At 48.0% G+C, this 26,568-nt stretch overlaps 1 protein-coding gene across 3 annotated transcripts in view; it reads right to left on the bottom strand.

Annotated features, from left to right (window-relative positions):
• The window catches only part of SNX29 (sorting nexin 29), a 549,826-nt gene that overhangs the window by 84,576 nt on the left and 438,682 nt on the right, over positions 1-26,568 (bottom strand). For all 3 annotated transcript variants that reach the window (XR_003793181.1, XM_029220773.1, XM_029220774.1), the window contains one exon: positions 6,950-7,090. Coding sequence is in view for 2 of the 3 variants with exons in the window: in XM_029220773.1 (XP_029076606.1) it covers positions 6,950-7,090 (141 nt within the window). In the remaining variant the exon portion in view is untranslated. The remainder of the gene's footprint in view (positions 1-6,949; positions 7,091-26,568) is intronic.

Here is a 26,568-nt window from a genome sequence, read left to right as displayed (position 1 = left end):
GATTTGGGTGTGGGTTTAGAGGCTTCCGGACCAGGAGGCACAGTGCCATTAGAATGAGTCTGACTCAATCCCTAATAGGAGCCACAGGACCTTGGGCGGTGTGTTTACAGCATCCGAGCCCAGTTTCCTCACCTAGAAGACATTTTTCTACAGGGCTTAGCAACAACTGCATGATGAGAAAATGAATACAGAGCCTCCAGTATATATGACAAGCTGGGCACAGGATGGCTGGCATTACTATACACAGAAACACACGGTGTGGAGGTTCTGGACGGACCACCTATGTCAGGCTCGTCCACTGCTCAGGCTCAGAATCCCAGCATCCTCTACAGTATGGACGCGCTTATGTGTCTGCTTGCTCCATCTCACAACCAGACCATATGCCCCTTTAACAAACCCATACGTAGTACTTATCACACGCAAGCACAGTTGTGAGCACTTTAGAAACGTTACCACCTTAAATCCTTATAACATCACTAGCAGGGAAGTGCCATGACCATCCCTGTTACACAGAAGGGAAAGTGTGGCACAGAGAGGTCAGATAACTTGCCCAAGGCCACACAGCTAGTGAACCAGCAAGAATCTTTTTTTTTTTTTTTTTTTTTTAACTCTCAGGGTTGGCAAAGTCCTGCAGAATGAATACATACACAAAGGAATGAATGACTGACTCTCTATACACTTAGGGTCAACTATGAAGGCAGCAGCTCCTGGCTCTAAAAATAGTCCCTAAGTGAGGGTAGGCGGTTCTAAAAATGGTCCCTAAGTGAGGCCTGGATGGTTCAGCAGAAGGGAGAGGCAACCGGGGGCCCCGGTGTCACCTGCTCCCTGATTTCTACACCAACGAGGTTAAGAAACTGAATTATGGAATCAACGTAAATATCTACCAACCGGGCAATGGCTAAATAATCTACTCACCCACCCTCCAGGGTCCTCTGCAGCAGATCTGTGGTGAGAGGGTGAAGGCTTAGGGCTCTGCAGACTGTCTGCCTGGGCACACACATCAGCCTTGACACTGCCGAGCGAGATGACCTTGGACAAGTCACTTTACCTCTCTGTGTCTCCATTTCCCCAGTTGTAAAGTGAGGTACTAGTAATGTTCTTTTACTCCAGGCAAGGAAAGAGGCACGACGTAGGCAAAATAATGCCTCCCCCGGAGATGTTCTCACCCTAATCTCCAGGACCTGTGACTACATTATCTTACATGGCAAAAGAGACTTTGCAAGGTGTGACTAGGGACCTTGAGATGGGGAGATGATCCTGGGTTATCTGGCTGGACCACATCTAATCTCAAAAGTGGAGAACCTTTCCCTGCTGTGGTCAGGAAAGGTTGAAGATGTGACTACGGAAGAATGGTCAGAGAGATGCAGCGTGGAAGACGGCAGAAGGGGCCACAAGCCAAGGAATGCAGGAAGCCTCTAGAAGCTGCAAAAAGGCCAGGAAACAGATTCTTCCCTGGAGCCCCCAGAAGGAACCGACCTGGCCAACACCTTGACTTTAGCCCAGTGAGACCTGTGTCAGACTAGGTCTCACTGAACTACAAGACAATACGTGTGTGTTGCTCTAAGCCACCAGGTCTGTGGTATTTGTTAAGGCAGCCATAGGAGCCTAATGCAGATGCACGGAGGAAATGGGCACAAGGACGGGAAGGACGTCCCCTGAACTGCCTGCGTCCCCACCTGCTCCCTCATGTGAGATTCAGCACCGGGACTCCTGCTGGCCCTTCAAGCATCTTCCCTCCTGCAGCAAGCAGCTCTGCTTCCCCCTCCTTGCTCTTCTCCAAGTGCACTGGGACCCTCCGCTAGCCCACAGGATTCACTAGTTTTTCTCCCTACAAGAACCTGAAGTTTGTGAAGGCAGAGACCATACTTTAAATCATCTTCGACTCCCCACACCTAGCAGAACACCCCTGCGCTTGTAACATGTTTGCCAAGTGGAAGAATTCATCAGCCTCCACATTCCTCCAGATGCTGCTCATTCCCACTGTTGGCTGGGGTCCTGCCATCATCCCTGGGGCTGCACTGCAATCTATGCCTCTTGGGAGCTGCAAAGGCGCTTTCCATGGCTCTGCGGGTGCCCCTCGGTTCCTCCACCGCACACTGGCGTATGTGTTTTTAATGAGAATTTTAACGCATAATTTCTCCAACAAGTTGAATTATCTGCAGCCCAGGGGAAAGCGATCTGCCTTGCCTTGGTGCCAAATGAACTTCCAGAGACCGACTCCATTGTCCTAGGAAGGAACGACAGTCCCTCAATTCTCATTTGCTCACTGAGCAATAATGTAGACTTTTAGTAGCAACATCAAAAACACATCCTCCACCTAAGCCCTCATGCCAGCGAAATCCTTTTGGACAGCGAGCTCCAGTCCACATCCTCAGGTTGCTAGGCAGCCTGCTCTCCTGTCTGCAAAGGCTTGCCAGGCTCTTGCTCATTCTGCAAGAAATATTCAGCCAAAAGTGGAGTGGGAACAACCTCCAAAGATACCCTGAAAGTTATTCCACAGAATTCAGATTTTTTTTGAATTTGTGCCAAGACCCAGTGAAGTAAAGAAGAAAATAAAAGGGAAACTTCCATTTAATTTCTGTTCATTTATTCATTCATTCAGGCCACGAGTGTCTCTGGTGTGTCAGATTCTATACTAGGAGCTGGAGAGAGCAGTGAACAGAAACAGACCCAGGCCCTGTTTCCTGAGGTTCCATTCCAGGGCAGAGAGATGGACGCTACTCAAGTACACGAATAAATCATTTCCACTCATGGTACGTGCCAGGAGAGGCTGGGAGAAAATGAAAACAGAGTAACGGGCTAGAGAGTGGCATTGACAAAGGTGCTGAGGAGTGGAATTAAGCTGAGACCTCACAAGTTGGAGGAGCTGTCCATGCAGAGATGGGGAAAAGCTGTTCCAGGCAGAGGGAACAGCAGGTGCAAAGGCCAGAGAATCCCATGGAAGTCTTAGGAGGTCAGAGTGGCTGGGTCTGTAGAGGGAGAGGAGGGGGGCACGAGATAAGGTAGGGGAGGAAGTGGAGGACCTATTGGGGGACACCTCACAGGCCACAGCAAAGAGTCCTGAATTTAACTGGTGCCGCTGGTGGGTTTTAATCAACAGTGATACAATCTGACTGACGTTATACAAACCTCACTCTGGCTACAGTGAGGGAAAGGGACTGTAGGCAGGGCAAGAATGGAAATATCTTTAGCAAGTGCTCTGGGCACCCTGCCCATTTATAACTAAACACATACGTGGCATATGGAGGTAAAAGAAATGATTTGGCGAAGACAAATTTCGCATCCAGAAACTATAAAATGTGTAAATTTAATCCATTTTTTAAAAGTTCAAACTGGGGTTAAGATCACATTTTACTTCTAAAGCTGGGGAAATATCTAGAAATTCAGGCTAGAAAGATACTCATCTGGTGAATTTTAAAAGGCTACACTATGTTTAATATGTCCTTGAATACAGTCCAAGACTGTGGATTCTAAAGTCAATCATTTAACGGGTCCAAGGCTTAGAGCAACAAGGTGCATGGAACTCAATCCACCCAAGGATGTTGTGTCAACGTGCCTTAATGGTTCAAGTGGGCCAGCGTTTCACTGGTGAAGTGATCCAATCAAAGAAAAGATTTTGATGTAGTACATTTTTCTGGGTCAATTTAGAATCAAAGCTCTCTAGAAAATTTACCTTCAGGGTATCAAAGCAGGTACACTGAGCAATCAGACCCAGTTGTGGCCGCTCAAGCTTGGTCTCTAAAGAAGAGTTCGTCGTTGGCCTCTCTTGGGCACTCAAGTCCTGAATCCTGACTCATTCTGCCCTTGGAAATCAGACAGATCCTGAGATCTGTCCTGGCATCAGCCAAAGTGTACTCTGGTGGGGGATGGGGTGTGGGCAAGTGGAGGGAATCAAACTACAGTCGGACCCTGACCAGCCAATTAAAAGCTAAAGGGTCACACAGACGAGAAAAGAGGCTGAGACCCCAGGACAGCTCTGAGCTGTCAGATTCCTGAGTAAGAGAGGAAACTGTCAGATCCACCCCTGACCATGCGGGGCAGGACCAAAGACCTAGTTAAGAACCAGCCAGAGCATGTGTACGAGCCGGTCATCACTGCGCCAGACCCACCAAGATGGTACCTTAATACCAAGCTCATTTATTTGCAGATAGGGTTGTCCTGGGTGCCCTATTGATACAGATTTCACAGGCGAAAAGGCCACTGCTGCTGTAGGTCAGTTCCGGATTGACAGGGACGGGAGGACGGGGGGCAGGGCTGCAGGTGACCCACCTCAGAGGGGAAACTCCCTCGCGGTCCCTGCTCCTGGCACAGCAGAGACAGGACTGCTTCACACTCTTTCTAAGTCACGGAACTCCGGAAAGCCTACGCTTCATCTCACTAAACCTGAGCCTCGAACACCAACGTACTTAAGACTGGTGTTGTTCTTGGCAACTTTGCCTTGTCTTAGTAAGTGTTGCCTAACTATAAGGCTTGAGGAGAGATGGAATGGGGAGGGCATCCTTTTGGGCTGCAGAGAAATCATTCAGCAAGTGTGGGTCCCAAAGGTGTCCACATCCTAACCCCAGAGCCTGAGAGCATCTTACCTTACATGGCAAAAGGGACTTTGCAGAACTTGAGGTAGGAGATGATCATAGATTATCGGGGGCGGGGGGCTGGGAGGGCACTGTGGTCACAAAGGTCCTTATTAGAGGAAGAGGAGTCAGAGGAGATGTGACTACTATCTAGACAGAAGCAGAGACCAGAGTGATGTGATTGCGGCTTTGAAGACAAAGGGGGCCACAAGCCAAGGGCCTCTAGAAGTTGCAAAAGGCAAGACTCCTCTGGAGCCTCCAGAAGGAGCGCAGCCCTGCCCGCGCCTTAATCGGAGCCCAGAGAGACTAGTTTTAGATAATAAACCTGAACTGTTTTAGACCACTAAATGTGTGAGAATTTGTTACAGCAGCCATAGGAAGTGAAAACACAGTGAAAGACAGACATGTCCCAAGTTCAGCCTTGTATAAGTCCCTCAGCAACACCGCATTCCCTGCAGGTATCGTGGAAGGGCTGCTTCCGTGTAATGCTCTCTGCAAATGAGAACATCTTACAGGGATAATATGCTGGTTATGTAGAATTTTGTTCTGTGACATTTTAAGACATTCTGGATGGGTCCCAAGATTTGTATGAGCCTGCAAGTCATTAGATTAAATCAGTATATAGTCCCCCCACCTCTTTTCATTAAGAATTATTGTACCCCTTGCTATGAACAAGTATAGAATTTCTAAGTCTTCCGTTTTTATGGGCTCAACTCTACTTTTCTTCAACAGAAAAAAAAAAAAAGAACAACAGGTTTATTGTGGGCCTGAGATAAACCTGCTTTATAACTGTTTAAATTATGTTCCAGCACACCCTGATGTGATCAGGTTTCTAATCTGGTTTAAACACAGAAATCTCTGAAGATATAAACGTAACGGTCAATAACACTTTTCTCTCTGGAATTCCCAAGTGTGGGGAGTGGGTTATGGAAACTCTTGCTCTGGGTTTTCTATGATAAAGACTGTAGGAAATCCTAGGCAAGGCGCCTCCTCCAGAGACAAACTAGGAAATTCATGGCTAATGGAATCTGCACAAGCTTTGTCAATGTGATGGCGCTTGGTCCCCACATTTCCTGTGCTTCAGCACCACCCAGAGAGCTTGTTAACCCACCCTGCTGGGCCCCAGCCCCAGAGCCTGTATTCCAGCAGGTGCAGGATGGAGCCTGAGAATCTGTATCGCTAACAAGCTCCAGGTGAGGCCCACGCTGCTGACCAGGAGCCACACTCTGAGAACCACAGGAGGAGAGGAATGCCTCCTATCCAAGGCCCGTTTCCTCCCAGGCCCTGAGAAGGGTCCACGTTACCTCATCTGATTCGACTGCCCCTGCCAAGCTAGTTAATACGCTGCAATTGATGAAATGTCTCTATTTCCTACTCGACAGGAAGCCAGGGGTTCTCCAGCTTGGCTGCATCCAGGAGCCACCTGGAGAGCTTTTAAATCCCTCAGTGCCCAGGCCTCACTCCAGACCAATGAACTCAAGATGGGGCTGGGGGGTGGCCAGGTCTCAGAGTTTTTAAAGCTTCCCAAGTGATCCAAAGCACAGCCATGATGGAGAACGGCTGCAAACGTGATGGAGGACAGAACGATGCTGACCGGCTGGGGCAGACAACACAATGGGGCCTGACGCCTGGCTCGGCTGTCATCTTCGGTGCCCCTTGCACTGTGATACTTAACTGGTGCTCAGTAAATGCTGGCTGGATGAATGAATGAACGCTAATCGACCAGCAAGCATGCGCGGGGCAAGCGCCTCCTTTCTCCAGGGCATTTGGAGAATACACAGAAACAAATTAGGTCATTATCAATGACTAAACTTCATGAGGTAGTAATAATAAAAGGAGCTCTTCTGAGAAAGCCCTGCCAGGGAAATAACTCCATATTCTTAAGTCCAAATAAATATCATGACAACCATGGATAAAAACTAGAAAACATTTTTTTTTTTTGGTTCAGAATAGGAGCTGGCAAACTATGCCCCACAGGCCAGGTCCAGCTGCCACCTCTTCTTAAAAGTAAAGTTTTACTGGCACACGGACGCACCCCTGTGCATCCATGCTGTCTGCAGCTGCTGCCACGATGGCAGAGCTGGGTATTTTTGGCTGAAATGGTACGGTGCGCAAAGCCAAAATATCTACTCTCTGGCCTTTTAACAGAACAGCCCCTGCCTTAGAGAAATGAGAGGACGGACATAGACGAAACATAATGCGATTGTCTTTAGGCGGGCGGAATGATGGGTGACTGTTTTCTTCATTCCTGTTTTTTCTCATATTAGCCAACTTTTTGAGTTAAACAAAGGAGCACATACGTTTAAATCACCAATGGAAGGAGAAGACAGAGGCACCAGTTTGAGAGTTGCCTGGCCCCGGGCAGTGATGGTACCTACCTTATTTCCAATGGCCTTTTTGGGTGGGAAGTTGTAGGCCCTCACTTGAGGGTACTTGTTCTGTAACTTGTGGTGCAAACTCCTGAACTCCGTGTACCGCCGATAGACGTTCCACTCATTGTCTTTTATCCGGATGTAGACCTTTCGAGAAAAGGAAAGAGCAAGAAAATGTAAATGTCTCTTAAAGCTCTCATTACAAAGGGGTGGGATTCTGGCAACCCTCCCCCCAGGAAAACCAGCTCTGCAAGAGCAGGGCCACACCCCACCTCCCGTGTCACTGGAGGCCCAGCGCCGGCACGGAGGAGGGACTCAGTGTACTGAGCGTACCAATGGGTACACGAGAGAATGACTCCATCAGGCAGGCTGCATATTCATGAACATCAGTTTCCCAGTATCAGCAGAAATCAGCAGCTCAATGAATCTTAGAGACACATTTTTCATACTTTTGTCACATGCATACTGTAATGGTGACGGATTGCGGGGGAGGCCATTCATCCTCGCTGGCCATGTGCTTCCTCTCCTGTAAAATGGAGCTACCAGCACCTGCTCCCAAGGTGGTGCAAAGAACAGCCAGACACAGAAGCCATGCGGCTGTGCTGGGGATCACACAGACTAGCACGCACAGGGGGCGGGGTCAATCTCGGGAGGGAAGGAAGGAGGGAGGGAGGGAGGGAGGGAGCCAGAACTGAGATCAGCCCAACTGGATGGAAGGTCACATCAAGATGGATGAACACACTTGGGGCATGAAACTTCTTTATTATAATCAAGATGTGACTCTCAAGAGAACATTCTAGGGATATAAAATGTAAGGGCTATTTCACCTGCTTTTTTTTTTTACAGGCCCTCACACCTTCCAGGGACACACAGCAGCTACGTCTCAAGGCAAAACAGAGAACTGAGAGAGAGATCAATGCATTTTTAAAAAATTACGTGAGTTAAGAATAACCCAGAGAGGGCTTCCCTGGTGGCACAGTGGTTGAGAGTCCGCCTGCCGATGCAGGGGACACGGGTTCGTGCCCCGGTCCGGGAAGATCCCACATGCCACGGAGCGGCTGGGCCCGTGAGCCATGGCCGCTGGGCCTGCGCGTCTGGAGCCTGTGCTCCGCCATGGGAGAGGCCACAACAGTGAGAGGCCCGCATACCGAAAAAAAAAAAAAAAAAAAAAAAAAAGAATAACCCAGAGAGTGAAGTCTCTGATGATAAATAGCTATTGTAATCTGCAATCAGTGAATGTCAATACACATCTTAAAACCTCTTTAACCATAAAAGTAGGCATCTCTAATATGAATGGTAAATTCTGCCTCTACATAAAAACCACCCTGTATCCCCAAATGCAGACATCATGCATTTGAACTTTGGTAAGGCAACCATCAACGTCTCTCACAATATTCTTGTGAACATGATGAAGGAAGGATAATTTAAACCAAAGAATTCCAGTCAATGGATGGAAGTTGCCGGTGGAATTAGATGGAGAAACAGAGGCCTGTCAAGTTTGTTAGAAGCCCCCAAGCTTCTAACAAAGAGACAGTAAATACACTGAATGACAGACATCAAGTGATCTCAACTGGCCTAAGGAACGAGTTTAATGCAACATGATGAAATTTTAAAAGATCAGTGTCAGATTTTACAATATAATCCAAAAAGCCAACACTGTAAGTATAAGGTGGGGGAGATACGGCACAGCAATGGCCTGTGGGACAAAGACTTACGGATTTTAGTAAATTCAAGCTAAGTGAATAATGTGAAAGGGCCACCAAAAAAGCCTATGTACTATTTAGACCTCATTAAAAGGTACAGTTTAACTTCTAGAATAAAGAGGTTGACAAGTTTTGCTCTATTCTAAATCGACCACACCAACTTAGTTAGGCTTTGGTTGCCCCCTGTTAAAAGATGAACTGAAGTAGGTTCAGAAAGGCCCAGATCACTTGCTACTCAGTGTGGTCCACAGACCAGAAGCATTGGCATCACGTGGTCAGATGGTAGAAATGCAACACCTCGGGCTCCACCCAGGTGCACTGATTCAGAATCTGCATTTTAAGCAGACCCCCAGTGGCTCATACACACTTTAAAGTTTAGAAGCACAGGTCCTAGGAGCTGATTTGCAAACAGATTATCAGAAGGAAGATGGAAGACATTGGAGAATGATACCCTGAGTGTCAAGATGGAGAAAGTAGGGATCTCTGAATTCCTGGGAAGGCTATAATGAGGAAGAGGAAAGACCAAGATGATGTGTCCTGGATGATTCCAGGAGACAAACTTCCAGCAGACAGAAACTAGAGAAAGACAGATTTCATTAGGAAAGAACTTTATAGCAGCCAAAGCTGCCCAGAGAGGAAAAGGTATGTCTCAAAAGGTTTCTTGGCACTAGGTGTTCAAGCAGTAGTATGACGACTAATAGGACTGCTAACACAATTATGCAAGGATTTGCTTGATAACAGTGAAGGATACATTAGACCCCAGAAGCATCTGGAAAGGCCTGGCTAGTTGTGGAGAAGAGGGACTTCAGGCATACAACCTCCAGAGACTGAGACATGATGGATCAGTTAGCAAATAAACGCAGCAGAGCTCACGGGACTTTAATGCAGCTCATTTGGGGCATTCTTTGGGTCCTCCCATGTCACAGCAAGTGCTAGTTGCCCACTCAGTATCCATTTCCCCCCAATATTTCTGGGGATAGCAATGTGTTCAGAAAGCAAAAAAAAATTTAACTGCATTTTCCTGTGTCCCTTGCAGATAAGAGTGGCTAATGAGATGTAAGAAAGCTCTTAGGAGAGAGCTGACTCAGCTGACAAGTGTCTTTTTACTCTTCTCTCTGTCTTTTTCTTTCTTTCTCAAACACAGATGTGAAGGCGGGAGCTCCAGCAGTCATTTTTTGATCATGAGGCGATCTTGAGAATGGAAGTAGAACGCTAGAAGGACCATGGGTCTCTGATGACATTATGGAGTCACCACACCAAATACTAGACTATTGATTCAAAACTTTTTTTTTTTAAACAAAAGAGAAATATTCACCTCTAATTTGTTCAAGCTAATGTCTTAGAGGTCTTTGTACAAGTGGCTGGATACAATTCTGCTCTGATACATCTTGAATGGACTGTATCTGCCTGTAGTATATTCTTACACAAGTTCAAATATGCCCTGGAGAGTGGCAAATTCAATTGCTTATCTGATCATCATGCACAAAGCTAATTATCTAGATCAGAGGAGGTAAACTATGGCCCTGTGGCTCAAATCCAGCCATATCTACTTGTTTAGCTATTGTTTACAGCTGCTTTCGCAATACAATGGCAGAGTTGAGCAGCTGCAACAAAGACCATGTGGCCTGCAAAGCTGAAAATATTTACTTTCCGGCCCTTTACAAAGTAACTTTTCTGATCCCTGATTTAGATACTCAGAAAGTCCTCATTATTGTTATTTTTCTACCAACATATCCAAATCTAGTGTGGAGAGGGGCAGTGCTTTCCAAATATTACCAGCCCTTGGGTGGGCCACATTAACCATCTGGGAACCAAGAATAGTGTTCCAAAGCTTTCCTGGTGATTCTGAGGAGGGGGTGTTACAGTCTGAACGTTTGTGCCCCACCTGTACATGTTGAAATCCTAACCCCCAGTGTGGTGGGGCAGCGGGAGGTGATTAGGTCATGAGCGTGGAGTCCTCATGAATAAGATTAGCGCCCTTATAAAATAGGCCCCAGAGCGATCCCTTGCCTCTTCTGCCATGTGAGGACAGTGAGAAGACAGCTGTCTATGAACTAGGAGGCAGGTTTTCGGCAGACACGGTATCTGCTGGTGCCTTGACCTTGGACTTCCCAGACTCCAGAACTGTGGTCTATAGCTGTTACAGCAGCCCAAGTGGACTAGACAATGGGCAATCTGGGGAGCCCCTGAGGTAAAGCACAGACCGCTCCTCCTCTCTGTGTGCTTCCATGTCTACAAAATGGAGCTGATTAACAGTGCCTGCTTGCAAGGCAGTATGGAGAATCTTCAGGTATATAGCACATACAGCTACGCAAGGCATCACAAAGACCAGCAAATTGATTTGGGGAAGGAGGGGGAGGCCAGAGTTGAGATCAGCCCAACTGGATGGAAAGTCACATCCAGATGGGATAAGCATAACTGGGGCATAAAATGTCTTTACTTTAATCAAGAGAACACTCTGGGGGTACAACATATGAGGGCTGTTTCATCAGCTTTTTCCAGGCCCTCGCACCTTCTAGGGACACCCAGCAACTACATCGCAAGGGAAAACAGTGGGAGAGAGATCAATGCATTTTAAAAATTACATGAGTTAAGCACAGCCCAGAGAGTAAAATAGTGATAAATAGCTCTTATAATCTGCCATCAGTGAATGTCGATACACATCTTAAAAACCTCTCACATAACGATAAAAATTGGCAACTCTACTGTGGGTTATAAATTATGATTCTACATTTTTTATAACACATTCAAGAGCCAAATGCTTCACTCTGTGAAAGCGTTGAGTCCTTCCTGCTTCTCTGACGGCCCGTTCCTGGCTTTCCATGTGGGCACCTCTTCTGCCTATGCCTTAAGCGTGGAGATTTTCCCAAGACCCTCCTCTCCCCTCCACAAGAGGTCCACTCCCACGCCTGTACATTTCACTCTTAGCTCAATGACGCTCAAATTTTTGTCTCTAGTCTGGACCTCTGATGTAAACTCCAGACTCAGACTTGATAAAGCTCTTCGTGTCTACATCTGCACTCGGGACCTGCACCTTGCTCTCTCGGCGAACGGACCACCGAGTTGCCTGACTCAGAAATGTGGGCATCAGCATTGACCAGCGCTGCTCTTCACCTCCACGGCCAAGTACTGAACAGCAGGACCTGCCAAGCCCACCTCCAGAGTTAGCCCCACCCCTGCCTGGACCACTACAGCAGGCTTCCAGTTGCTCTTCTGGCCTCCCTTGTTTTCCCATTCAATTCATTTTCACCTCCCTGTTCAAACTCCTTCAGTGACTGTCCGTGAACAACACTCGTGCCAGAGACTGGGTTCGGGGGTAGGTACAGTGGGCTTGGAAGGCTCTTGCGTCATTATAGTCATCTTACTTCAGGCCCCACCCTTCGCTCTGGCAAACCAGGATCATGCCAACTTGCCTGCATTTTCTTAAAATTCTTTAATTCTTAAAATTAAAAAAAAATCCTTTAATTTCTTAAATCCTTAAAAGTTTCTTTACAACCAGGATGGTGCCAATTTGCTTGCATTCTTTAAAACATCCTTAAAAATGTTCAGATCAAAGCAAATATCCTGTCCTCGAAATAGCATCATCCCTTGTCTTCCAACTCTCTCCGAATTGTACCCCCTGCTCTGGGGGACAGCAGGCATTCAAGAACTCAGAATTTCAGAACGCCAGGATTAGAAAGGACCTCAGAAACCATTAGTTCAACCCTTCCTTTCACAAGTCATAGGACTGCTGTGACAAATACTCTCTCCTCATCCCATATCCTCCTTGATGTCTGGCTCCAGAGGGCCAATGGCTTGGGGAAAGCCACCTGGACTGAGGATTTGAATAAACACTCCGGAGACAGGGAAGGTCACAGGCATGATGACCAGGGCAGGGAGGGGAGCAAGATCCTGGTGGTGGACAGGAGGGGATCTGACGTCATAAGAGTGTGATCAGTAAGGAGACACGATGCATGGAGGTGGCTAAGAGCACAGACTCTGCAGCCAAACTCCTGAATTCAAACCCTGGCACTGCTGGTGCACTAACTGTGTGCCCTGAGGAAGTCACTTCACTTCCCTGTGCCTCCACTTCCTCCTCTGAGAAATGAGGATATTCCCTCCCTCGTTGGGTCTTGGGAGGATTAAATGGATTCACACATAAAATGGGCTTAGAACAGGGCCTGGTACATAGGAGATGCCATGTAAGTGTTTGATAAATAATTTAAAATGTAACCTATTGGTTAGATTGACACTGGGAATTGACAAATATCTGGATTTCGTAAGTCTCTGATCTTGGTGATCAGCTTTAACATTCATCCCCTCCAATGGTTTGACTGATGGGAACTGGCTGGCTCATGAACTGTAGGGGGATCCCAGAAACTCACCATCTCCACCACCTACCAGTTATGTGATGTCAGGCAAATTGCTTCTGAGTCTCAGTTTACTCATCTGAGAAATGGATATAATCCAAGAAAAAACCATGCCTGAAAGCATTCATAAAAATGTCATAAGGGTTAACTGCTGCTGCTACTATCATTATTACTGTTATTGTTACCACCACCATCATCAAAAGCATGAAGTTCTGCAAAGCGGAGGAAGCACTGCCACTGAAGTCACACCTGTCTAAGCTTTACGATCTCCACCATAGGAGCTCTGCTTAATAAAGGACAAGTATGCAGATTACTGCTGAGCCTTAGACCAAGAGCTTTGAACAAATTATGCTGTGGGTCATTAAAAACTTTAAATAAAAATACAAATTATCATGCCCCACCCCTAAAAAGCTCCACAAACGTAAATCCCCAAACACATTTCTCAGGAGTACATGAAAGCAGCTCTGGCCCTGAGACTGGATGGCATGGCCCCTCTAGCCACCGTGTGTGCTCCTGGGAGAACACCTGCTTCTCCCGGGCCTCACTTCCTCCTGCATAAAATGCAGGGGTTGAACTAGATGGCCTTAGGTCCCTTCACATGCCCCCAGTTCTGGTCCTCTGAGTCCTCAGGTGATTCATAAACCCCATGGACTTCACTGGGCCTCTTCCACCCACATTCCACTCCCATTTCACTGCGGAGACCAAGGTGTTCATGGTATCAGGCAGGAGGTCTGACCTCAGGCTTGATTTAGGAGGATTCATAATCAACAGGAAAGGCAACAGCAGTACCACCCCCGGAGCCTCTTTCTTGAAAGCTCAGCTGTCTGGGTCTCCCTGCCAAGCAGAAGAGCAGCCTCCTGGGAACACTGGGTGGGGAGAACTGATGCCCAAGGGGGAACCAGGGGCAGAGAGGGTTCCAGGTGCTTCCGTCAAGTTTAGACTGTCCTGCCTCTGCTAGCATCATTAGACTGAGTCCCTCTCAGAGGTGAAAAGTGGCCAGTGGGCATTTCTGGCACCTGCCTCTGTTCCAGCTGAAGGCCATTTGATAGCGAGGGGAGGGGAGCTAGTCACGGAGCCCGTGGAGACCAGCAACACCCTTCCAGTCAAGCACCCCCTGTTCTCAGCTTCTGCTGTTGTCTGGATGTCAATCAAATCCTGATCTCTCTGGTTAGCAGTCAAAGTTATGAAGCTCAGTGAGAAACCCAGCAAGAGTCAAGTACACTGACAGACCCAAGAGAGTAAAACAGTGTTTTTCAGAATTCCAATAAGATAAATACCTTCAACGCTAACACTTGCCATTTATGAAGCAACTACTATGTGCTGGGCACTCTGCACGCCTCACCTCTTATCCTCACATGAGTCTGCAAGGCACGGTGTGAACTTGCCCCTTCTCCAGATGAAGACGTGGGCTCAGAGGGGGTGTATCACTTGTGCAGGGGAGGTGGGGAAATGGAGGACTGAACCCAGGTCTGCCTGATGTCTAAGGCCTGGCGCTTTCTATTACAGCACATTGCTGCAGAACCCAGGCTCCTGAGGACCCCAGGGACCCCAAGCCATCAATGCTGGCAACTGGCAAGGAAGGTCCCTGCTCAACAGGTCTGAGGCCCAAATGCCCCTCGCCTGGGCAGATCATGTGTCCTCACAAGAGTCTCCTGGGTACCAGATGCTTCAATTGTGCTTCCTCACTCATGCCTCTCCCTCCAGGAATCTAATGCCATTAAAATCGCCCAGAATTACCTGAACTATCCACCCTCAGCAGCCATGCTTTTAAGCATCTGAAAAGGGGAAACTTTCTCTGCAAGTTAAGTTGTCCTTGAATTATACTTAACCAAACTGTGCACTTATTTCACTGAAGAATTCACAGGGCTTATGTCCAAAATTACCAGGTTTTTGTTCTTGCTTTGCTTTGTTTTTTTAAAGGACTCACCCCCTCTAAATTAAGTTCGATAGGCACCAATTCCTGCTGCTTGAGCCGTAAGGATACTAAATCCTTGGAGGAATAAAAAGAGTTGACCTCTTCTAGCAAAACCAAGTTCCCTTTTAAAATAAGCAATAAAGAGACACTTCAAGTCCAATCTCCTCGACTCAGCAAAAGAAAAATAAAATAGGAGGGTGATATCTGTAATCAGGAATCGGGGCAAATTCTCTTTTCTCTGTTTTAAGAGGAACTTGGAATCTTGAGGTTTCTTTACCATTGGGAAGAATGACCCCAAGAATGCCTGTAATAATCCTAGGGGGGAAGAGAGGTTAAGTGGGGGAGGAGGCAAAAACCTCAGCCTGGATGAGCTGAATCCAGAACAAACTCTTGTGTAGACAGTCCCTCTGGGAAACACTCACTGAGAAGATGAAGACCGTCTGCCAGGCTGGGGCATTCCCAACAGCCCCCTGCGCCCCTCACCCATCAGCACCACCCATCCACTCTGCGGGGCGCTCTCCCCAGCTTCTTTCACTTGCTTTTGAACTTCATCTAAATGGACTCCCACAGAGTGTGCTCCTTGGTGTCTGGTTCCTTTCACTCCATACTGTGTTTATGGGATGTTTCTATGTGGTGTGGATAGCACTCACATGTTCCTGCTCACCGCCCATCCATGGTATGGATACCCCACAGCTTATACACCCGCTGTGCTGGGATGGGCATTTGGGTTGTTTCCAATTGGGGCTATTATGGGTAAGGCAGCTCTGGGCATTGATGCACTTGGCTTTTGCACTCATTTCTTTTGGGATCATAGATCTAAATGTGAAAGGTAAAATCAGAAAGCTACCAGGATAACAACCTCGAAGGATATCTTCACGACCTTGGGGATGGGTAAGGATTCCTGCTCACAGCTCAGAAGGGCACAATTCTGGGTGCTGGAAATGTCCTATATCTCTGGGCAGTGGTTACATGGATATACACAGAAGTAAAAGTTAATTGAACTATAAATTTAAGATTTATGCATCTATGGATAAACAACAAGGTCCTAATGTACAGCACAGGGAACTATATTCAATACCCTGTGATAAACCACAATGGAAAAGAATATAAAAGAATGTCTCTATGTGTATAACTGAGTCACTTTGCTGCACAGCAGAGAGGGGCACAACATTGTAAATCAACTAGACTTCAGTAAAAATAAATTTATGCATCTGATGGTATTTATATTAAACCTGGATGTAAAAGCGAAAGTCAAAAAAAGCCATGCCTACACTATCCTCAGGAGAGTGAGTCTTACCCTAACTTATGCTGGTAGGACATCTAAGCTAGTCTGTGAACATCCATGTAGACCTGACATACAGTCAGATGTCAGTGCTGAGGGGGGTCCAGGGATGGGACTCTGGCCTCAGGGAGACCTGAGTCTGAATCCCAGTTCCACCTCTTGTTAGCCAAGCCATCCCGGGTAAGTTAATTCACCTCTTCAAGCCTCGATTCTCTCTCTCTCTCTCTCTCTCTCTCTCTCTATATATATATATATATATGAAGAAGGGAGGGAGCAGGCAGAGAAGGAAGAAGGGGAGAGGGAGAATGAAGATTTAAGAGCTTGTTCTCAGTGGGCTGAAATCCCAGATCTGCTTCAAGGGTCTGCCGAGCACAGGCTCTTTAGCCAGCAGCATACTGGATGTTAGGCACGTCTGAGGCCTGCCCTGCAAGGCAGAAGAGCACAGAGAAGGGGCATGGGCTATACAAGGAGCGAGGCTTGGATTCAAATATTCCACCTCAAGCCTCAGCTTCTCAATCTGTAAAATGGGGCCAAGACCAATCCTGCCGGGAGGTTGTGAGATGCTGTGCCTGGTAGGCAGGCAGCAATGGCAGCTGTTAATACGGTAACCCCATGACCTTTATCATCATGTGCCCTTGTGCACATGAACTTCGCTATTACAGAGTTAGGGGTCATTATAGGGTGTGCAATCATGAAGTTAAAGCAGGTAATTACCATGCCTAATGAATTGTCAAATGGTGGGCAGGCGAGGAAACAAACATAACGCACGGTCTGTGGGCTGGGCAGTTAAGCATCCCCTCTGCTTCCAAAAAACTGTCAACAGAAACAGTGGAGTTCAGTAAAATGACTTTCTGGGGTGGGTTTTCAAGTATGCAAACAAAACCTAGGAAGTGCTGCTGGGGCTTCTGACTCAAGACGAGCTCGGTGCACAGGCACCTATACAGCCCCGTCACACAAGCACCAAGGTTCCCAGACAAGATGCTATTTTAGGACAGGGACCTCATAGGAGATACTTGATGGATGCTACTAACCTCTGCAGAAAAACCTGCTGATGTGAACGCAGCAAGAACCCTGAAATAAATGTTCATTTACACACTGCTTGTTTGGAAACTTCCTTCGTCATAGATCCAATGCCTGACTCTCCGTTTCCAGCTTCAGGTGACTTCTTGTTATCCACACTCCTCCACCTTAGAACCAAATGCTTTTTTTACGTGTATTGTGATATTCAAGAGTGAAAGCTAAATTATGTGAGCGTCCTCAGACTTAGAGAAGATGATGTACCATTTAGTAGTGCCAATCATGTGCCAGACATTTTACTTACAATTTTCACCAAAGTCCTGAAATTTTATATGCCTAAAAAAATGGAGTCTTGGAGTAACTAAGCAACGTGCCCCAAACGAGCCAGGAAGCAAGGAGAAGAACCAGAACTGGGTCTTACATTGCCGCTACACCCAAGCCTATGTCGCATCGTCTCCGCCCCAGAGAAAAGCAAGCACTATAAACTCTAAACTCAGATGCCCTTTAGGAGGATTGTTAAATGCCAAGAGTCAGACGACATGAGGATAAGAAAGACTCTTTTAAAAATGGCTTTAGGTTCCTGATTCATTTTGCTTCCTTAATATCCAAGGAAGGAAATGATTTGTGTTTTGGTTGGCGGCCTGTGTTAATGGATCCGAACAAAACTTTCCTCTTAGTGAAATGGCTTCATGTGTTATTAACTATAAGTGTCCTTGTTGCTAGAACAAAATGCCTGAATTACCGTATGACCACGCTGATGGAGTGATATTATTGCAGCCAAATGCCAAGAATAAGATGAATAACTTGGCCAGAAAAATACCGACTTTTTGGTTCACTGGGCTATGTAGATGAGGCAGACCTGTAAAGGCGAAAATGCATTATTCACTAAGAATCACCAACATCACCCCACATTCCTTTTAAAGAAGGATTAGCAGCTTAGAAGTGGAATAGACCCCGCCCAGTCTCTACTCCACCTGGAACGGTGACACTACAGTGATGACTGACGCTGGCTGAGGGGCAGACGCTTCGTTTCAGGGACTGCATCACGGTGTACACGCCATGTTTCAGCCTGAGCTCTACTGTCTCTGGACATGTCCCCAGTCTCACGCATGGCCAGGAGGACCCAAAGGCCACTCTTTGCAGCAGATGGCACCTGGCTTGGTTTCGGAAGTGATGAGAGCTAGACACTGGGATCAGGGCATCGACTTCTTCTTCCAGACCCTGCTCAGGGCAGTTGTCTTCTTCCCCCACCCCCTCTGGCCCCTAATCTTGCCTCTTACATACCAAGCTCAGGGCTGGGCTCCAGGGGTATCACGGAGAATAAAACCAGGCATAATCCTGCCCTCCTGGAGCCTCCAGTTGGCCAGGGAAGACAGCTGCCCTTATGCAAATAATCACACATATGAACATATTTCACATGGACAAAGCATGTCATGGTTCTTGCAGCTATGCTAGGCCTGGGAATGGGGTTAGGTTAGCCAAGTAGGGAGGTTTTGACCTGGGACAAAAAGCAACGAGTCAGAATGGACCAGTCATGGAAGGGAAACTGCTCTGGGGCAAAGGGCGGGGCACGTTCAGATGCCAACATCTGGCAGAAGGAGAAGTAAAAGGAGGCCAAGGCAGCCGGGCAGGAGAACAAGATGGATGTGAAAAGATGCTGGCTGGGCTTCCCTGGTGGCGCAGTGGTTGAGAGTCCACCTGCCGATGCAGGGGACACGGGTTCGTGCCCCGGTCCGGGAAGACCCCATATGCCGCGGAGTGGCTGGGCCCATGAGCCGTGGCCGCTGAGCCTGCGCGTCCGGAGCCTGTGCTCCGCAATGGGAGAGGCCACAGCGGTGAGAGGCCCGCATACCGGGGGGGGGGGGGGGGGGGGAAAAGATGCTGGAGGTGGGTAGAGCTGGGTTTCAGATGTCATGGATTAGCAAAGCGGCTAGAGCCTCAGGGCCTTTGCTTTTGCTGCTCCCTCACTCCCGGAGGCTTCTGCATCAGCTGTCCCTGCTGCCCCCCAGCACCAACCAGCACCGGCACACTGGGCATCCACCTCTTCATCTGTTTGTCATTTGGCTCTCTAAGCCAGAGGGGACGCTCCATGAGGGCAGGGGTTGATTTTATCCACTGTTGTACCCACCGCCCCAGGCCAAGGAGGCCCTCAGTATACATCCACTGACAGAAATAAATTTTTAAAAAGAATGGAATGGGTGGATGGATGGAAGGACAGGTCTGACTCGACGCAGGTGCTGTGCTCAGATGTCGGTGAGAGCACTGCCAAGCTCAGGCCCACAAAAGCAGGATGTCTGTCCCCTCCTGCGTCCATGTGTGTCCTTGATGGCTCTGCGTCCAGTGCACAAAGCAGGGGCTGCTCAGAGCACAGGACTGTCATCTTGATCTAACAGATCTGGAGGGGGGATAACGAGAGCACAGACCTCCACTGTAGTGAACAACGGCAATTTACATAAAAGCGAGGGCTCTTATACTACTTTTAGATTATTGGAGGGAGAACACAGACGTAAGTCTCTAAGAGGAGAGGAAACTTTTTTTTTAAACACTACAGCCCATGAACCATGGCTGGCCTGTTCAGCTGCACTTTCATTTGCCATCTTATCTTAGGGAGGCTGAGCCACTGGTCCAACACGAGCTAGTCAGAAGGGGAGTAAACAGTGGCACCCAGGTCTGCCTGACTCCGGGGCCTGTGTCTTCCCGTTCCCACCCACTAAGCTGGCGACAAAAGTGGGGACTCTGGTCCCTTTGACTCGCTGAGTTCCTGACCCTGGAGCCTCCCCTCTGCCTCTAAAATAAAGTCTCTGACTAGATAAGTCATGGGCGGGACCACTTCCAGTGAAGGTCAGATACAGACGGATTCTCACAGAGGACCCATGAGGACAGTCTCCACGTTATGTCACGTCTGCTACGTTAATGGACCTTCCAACTGCCTAGGGCCCACCGAGGCCCACCTAGGACCCTCTGCTCCGCCGGACGCCCACCGCAGCCCCCTCGGCCCCAATCACTGCTAACGCCAGCCTCGGCCAGAGGAGAAGACAAGCATGAAACTGCCTGTGCTCTGGGCTTCATAGCTCTGACCCCGTGCTGGGGCAGAACCCTCCCCGCCTGGGGCCGTCACCTGCCCTTTCAAGGGAGTTGGAGAGCAGAGGAAGGCAGAGTCACCCTTCCGAGACCCCTGGACTTGAGGGCAGCTGCATCCAACAGCCGCAACTGTGAGTTCTCCCCTGTGCTGTATTTCTCTGCCATGATCCCTATACTGTTGGCCCAATTTTATTAAAAGTTCTAGCCTGGTCTCAGTTGTGCGGAGGGGACACAGGGGGCAGGGCCAGCTGTCTTTTGGGGTTTCAATAGCAAAGTTAGAGAAAGCACCGTACCACCCTCCCGCACCCCAAGCTAGAGCAAAGGTGACCACAGGTGGGCCAGGTGCCCAGGAGCCCAGCCATCTATGAGGGTCATCTTCAGCACGGGTAGTAACACCAGGGGCCACAGAGAAAACCACAAGGGACAGTTCCCCGCGTGCACGTGAGACAGTTCCCAGGAAACTCAGAAATAGCTGGAGCCATTGTGATGGGAGCTCATTTTCAGCAATCAAGCTGCCGGGGGCTCCAATGATCACGTTTGGGAAATTTTTAAAGGAAATATGACTTCATCTTGCAGTCACACACCGCGGTCTGGATATCTGAGTCATGCACCTCATACCCCCTGCGCCACGTGCACGGCAATAGACATTTATTTCTAAAAGCTGGCTACTCTGTAGCACTGAAATTACAAACGGGGTTTTAGACTCACTGAAAAAGCAGTGAAGTCTTCTGCTTCTCTTTTCACGGATATAAATACAGCCAAGTCTTCTGGGGTGTAGGGGAAAGGGGGAAGCAGAAGCTGGACATCTGTTTACTCTGAAATAATTTAATTTAGAGACCACTTATGATATGACAAGTATGATTCCAATCACATGTGTGTATGTGTGCAATTATATCACTGAAAATAACCAGCAGGATTCGAATCAAAACATTAACAGTGGTTATTTTGGAATGTTGGTCAATTTTTATTATCATTATGGTTTCCCCAGTTTCTCAAACTTCTTGTTTCTATTGAATACTGACTTTGATGATAGAAAAATTAAATGATATATTTCAAGTAAGTGGGACTTCTGGTGGGCTCTGAGAAGACAGTGAAGAGTTCATCCTCCCTCTTCTCTCCAAATGCCATTGGATAAATGTTAGTTGTTTTGAAACGCATGGCCACAGATGCAAAAACAAAACAATCATCTCTGTCATTTAGGAAGAAACCTGCACGAGTGAACGGGGTGGGGAAGCAGGGTCCAGGCCTGGGCTCCAGGGCCAGGGTGTGAGGGGTCGCCTGGGCCCGAGGATCAGGCAGCCCTGCCCATGGCAAGAGACCAAGCTGGGCATGGGTGTGAAGGCAGAACCGGGGCCCAGGATATCTGCAATACTGATCTCCATATACTCCTGCATTCTGTCAATATAACGAAATTGAAAGGAAAACGCTCTTGGAAGATCTGATGTTCCCAATTGCTTCCCGGCCCCAAACAGCTGTGATATTGCTGTGACAGATGGGAAGTTATTTGTCACTCTGTATTCCCAGAGCTAAAGGCTTGGAGAAGGCTGCTGGTGAGGGAAATAGGTTTTAAAAATAGAGTAAGTCCCTTTGCCTCAGAGATAAGGGTCCTGGTGAGAACTTGCTCTCCGGCTGCAAAACTCTGCTTCAGTAGGAAACCAATCCTGCCTCTAACTCTCGTCTCAGCGATAAAAGAAGCAAAACCACCTGACAACATCCTTCTAAGCTGAACTGCACATATGCAGGTATTCAATCTACTCCAGCTCACCCAACGTATACTGAGCACCTACTAAGTGCCGGGACCTGTGCTGGCTGCAAGGAGACAGAGGTGGACCAACAGTTTGGAACTAGTGCTGCCTGAGTTCCAATCTTGATTTCACCGTCTTTATTAGCTGTGAACTTTAGTAATTTGCTAAACCTCTCCACGTGCCTTAATTTCTTAATGTAAAAATGAGGGCAATTTTAGCACCCACCTTCTAGGATTGTGTTTAAGATCGACTCTTTGCTTGGCATGTAAGTATTTAATAAAGGTTGGCTCTTAACTCCCCAAAGCTCTGGCCTGCTCTAAAGGTCACACGTTAGTGAGGCCGACAGACAAATAAATAGACAAAAACTATAGTCTGGTGGAATCAGTGCTACAACAGAGGGAAGCACAGAAGGCCGGGAGACAAGGAGAAGCAGCATGCAATGCAGTGTGGAGTCCATCAAGGAAAGCTTCCTGGAGGAGGTGATGTCTAAGCAAAGCCTTGAAGGGTGAGGGGAAGGAGGGAAGAGGACAATCCAGGTCAAAGCTGCCAGAGTTTTCTACTTTGTTTGATTACACAGAGACCTTTCCAAATCAAATGTTCCTGAGAATAGAGAAATAGTGAAAATGAAATCGTTATAAAAGAATTTGGTATCTGAACAAGCACTACACTCAACTCTGAAGATACCAAAGAAATGGCTACCCCCAAAAGATGGTTTTAGGGTTTCCCCTTCTGAATGAAGAGTTTCAGACACATCAGGACTATTCAGCCACATCTGGCCTCCAAAGACTTGGGCTGTGTGATCAAGCATTTTTCAAGCAAGCCGTTCTCATGTAAACGAATGGGCTAGGGAGGCAGTAATTCAGCAAGGATAGCCATGAGTGTCACTTTCTAACGTGATTAAATGATCCTCCTCCTGCTAATTGTCCTTTAAGGGACTGGAATCTGCTCTTGATGTGCACAATTCCATCCATACCAGGCGTGGCTCCATCGCATGCTGCTTCTGCTCCGGGCACATCGATCCCCCGCAGGAGATGGGCACGTCTCTCCTGGAGGGAAACCCTGTGCGCTAGTCTAGCGCTGTCCCTGATTTTTCTCTTCCCAGTCATGGACCATTTGACTGCCAGAAAGAAAAAGCCAATGCACGACGGCTTCAGGGAAATGGGGACTTACTGGAAAGATATAAGGGTATCTCAGACAACCAAGAGCTAGATGTGCTACTGGGCCCTCCGAGGGGCTGGACCAGGAGCCAGAAAGCCGTCCAGAACCAGGGCAGGGCGCTGTGCGTCCCACACTCTGCTCATTCTCTCTGCATGCTTACTTTCTCTACTTTTTGAGCACATGGTCCAAACACGACACCCCTCAAACCCAGGCCCATATACGTTCAGACTGACCCATTCATGGCTTGCCCAATCCCAAATGTTCCAGGAGAGAGCCTCCACAGTTCCGCCAGAGAACACTGGGCGTTTCTCTCTGCTGAGCACCCATGTCCCCTCCTTCTGGCAGCAGCACCTCAATTCTCCTCTAGGGACCCATTCTCTACCCAGCCTCAGTCCCTGGGCTTCCTGTGGACCCCGCTCTGGCTCTGACCCTAGAGGCAGGCATGAGATCAAGGTGTGGCCAATCAGAGCCCTGGGGGCACCACAGGAAGGGCATGTCACCTAAGCCAAGCCAATTGGGAGCTTGCATGACCGGGAAAGAGGTGAGGGGTGTTTTAGTTATATTTGGCCTACGAGGATGTAAGCTCAGAGCTGCTGGAGGCACCACAAGAAAGGGAATCTACTAGAAAATAAAGCCATAAGAGAAAGGGAGGAAGGGAGGGTAAGGAGGAGGAGGATCGAGAAAAGTTAAGGGAGGGAGAGTGACTGAGCCCCTGGATCAAGCCACACCTGAACTCGTTAGTCACTTAAGCCAATAAATTCTGTTTTACGACAACATTTTTTGCTATTTGCAATCAAAAGAACTCAAACCAAAAGAGAATGTGATTACCAGTATCTGTATAGTTTTCCCTTGGGTGGGTGTCCACTCTGGGCCAAGTAGCCTTGGCAAGTGCCTGCCTCTGTGTATCTGTGCAGTGTGTATGCGGGAGGAGGGGGGCAATTCCCAGAGAAGTAGAAGAAGATTGGGAAAGCGCCTCCAAGGATCCCTCCTCCTTGGAGGTCTTTAGTTTATTCACACAACACAAAGCTTCTTCTGGTGCCCTTTGCAGTGACTCAGGCAAGTATTGGCTGGGATAACCTTGGAGCCAAGGCAAGAGTACAAATACTTACTCCCTCAGTCTAGAAACAGGAAAGTGGTGACTGCCTAACAAAAAAAATGTGGATAATAAATATAGGACTCTCCAACTAGAAATGATCCTTAATCACATAGCTACGAATGCCCAGGCAGTCACTGCAAAGTATTTTGGTGAGCATGTCAAGACCAGATTTCTCTTCCTCCTGTGCATTCATTCAAGGTCTCTGTCTGGGTTTCTTCAGAATGCCTCAGCATCCTTGTCTTGGTGTTATGGAAACCGATCCCTCACTGAAATGCATTTAGGAGGCTTTAGTTAAATAACGTGAAAAAGATGGCGTCGAGCTCGGGCAGAAACGCTACCAGCTGCCAGCTCAGCTCCACACAGACTCACGGAGGGAGCGTGGCAGATGTACCCCTGACAGGCCTGAAAGTTCCTTCACATGCTATCCAGAGCCCAAGGTGAAGCCGCTGCAGCCCTCCCCAAAGCAACCCAGATGCATGTTCTTTTTTACACAGCTGTGAGCCTGTGCTTACGGTCTTTAATCTTCCTCTTTGAAAAGCATCCAATTTAAGAATTTTTGCACTAATCATTTCAGAGTAATGAAAAAACAAACAGAACAATAGAACATTTCAGATGAGAACGCTGTGCACCTCTCTCTAACGTTCGCTTAAAGAGGCATATTAGTCATTAGGAAGAACCCTCTTTTATCTCCCTACACAAGCAAATTTTGCCTGCTTGCAGGCCACAAATATGGTAATACAGTTAATTTGGTCCATGTACTCATTTCTTCCTCATAATGATGTCAACAAGATAGCATTTTTAAAAAAGTTTCTGATGTTCAAGATGGGGCTGGGGTGAACATTTGGGAATACCAGGATGTGCTGCTACTTGGTAAGGGAAAGAAAAGAGGGGAAAGGCCTTGCCCGACAGCTCAGCGTCCTGCCCACTAAAGAGGGTGGCACGATGGCAGAGGAGCTGTCACAATCAACTCTGGTAATTTGATTCAAACATCCCTTTGGCACCAAGATGCACAAAGCATTTTCTCTAGAGGTCTTTGGTGGAAAGACGATGAAGGTCCCCTGCCTTCTAGGAGTGTATATGCAGGGAAGCCTCGAGCAGTTCTTATCTACTCAGCCACGTCTCCCTGCAGCTAGGATTCGGACTCCTTCCCCCTTTCCTGGGTCACATACTCCCTGAAATAACTCATAAACCCTGGGGATTCTTTCCTGAAAAAAGACAATTATACACACTTTCCACTAGGTGCACACGTGCGTGCATACACACACGCAAGCACACACACAGCCCTACCAGGTACATACATACATACACACACACAGCCCCATCAGGTACATACATACACACACACACACACAGCCCCATCAGGTACATACACTTTTACAAATCATCTCAGACCATTCAACAAAGTTGGGGCCCATCCAGACACCACCGTGAGGAAGTCACCGCCGGTCAGATCTAAGAACTTGAATTCCCGAGCATTCCCCATCCCGCTCCTGTGGGCCAGCTCAGGGGCATTCACACATTCACTCATTTACTCCTTGCAGCAACCCTGCAGGCCATGGCACATCTCTGCTTTACAAAGGGGGACACACAACCTCCGAGAGATGCATGGGCACTTCTGGCTCCAAAAGCGTCCAAATAAGGCCCTACAGCTGCCCGAGGACACCTACAGCCCTGCTTCTAGGAAATCCTCACGCTCCAGGTCCTAGCTGCCCACCCAAGCCCTCCCTCTATGCACGGAGGGGGAGAGGGGAGGGAAGGCCTGTGCCCTAACCCCAGAGGATGGCCTGACAGCCAGGTGCGATCTAGTGGCTAGGCACCAAAGACTTTGTCTCCCGGTCCTCCTGAGATGTGTCTGAGCCCACAGCAGCTGGCAGCTCAGCTTTCTCTACAGAAAGGAACTGTGAAAACCACACATCTGGTACCTGCTGACCCAAGTCAATGGACTTGGGCAAAAACATGTCCTCAAGTGGCCCTGGAGCGGTGGGCTGTTCCTAGAGCCCAGGACCAACTGGCCTGTGTGTCACTGGGGGGCATGTCAACAACAGCAATGTTAACAGGGGCCCAACCCCTCAGCCACAACCCCCATCCTCAACTCCCAAAGCCGAAAAGCTCTGAAAACCACAAGGCTCTTACTAAGTTTAGTGCAAACTCATTTGGCAGTGAAACTTGACTGAACTGAAATGAGGGTGTTTATAAACTCAACCCATCCCACTTAGTATGAATGTAACTGTTTCACTGTAGAAACACTGAAATGTCTTATTACAGGTGCTGCCCCAGAC

The sequence above is a fragment of the Monodon monoceros genome, unplaced genomic scaffold (genome assembly GCF_005190385.1).
Source record: "Monodon monoceros isolate NGI ecotype Baffin Bay Population unplaced genomic scaffold, NGI_Narwhal_1 Super_Scaffold_13, whole genome shotgun sequence".
NCBI classification, from domain to species: domain Eukaryota; kingdom Metazoa; phylum Chordata; class Mammalia; order Artiodactyla; family Monodontidae; genus Monodon; species Monodon monoceros.
Note: the sequence above shows the minus strand (reverse complement) of the source record. Positions and strands in the feature narration are given on the sequence as shown.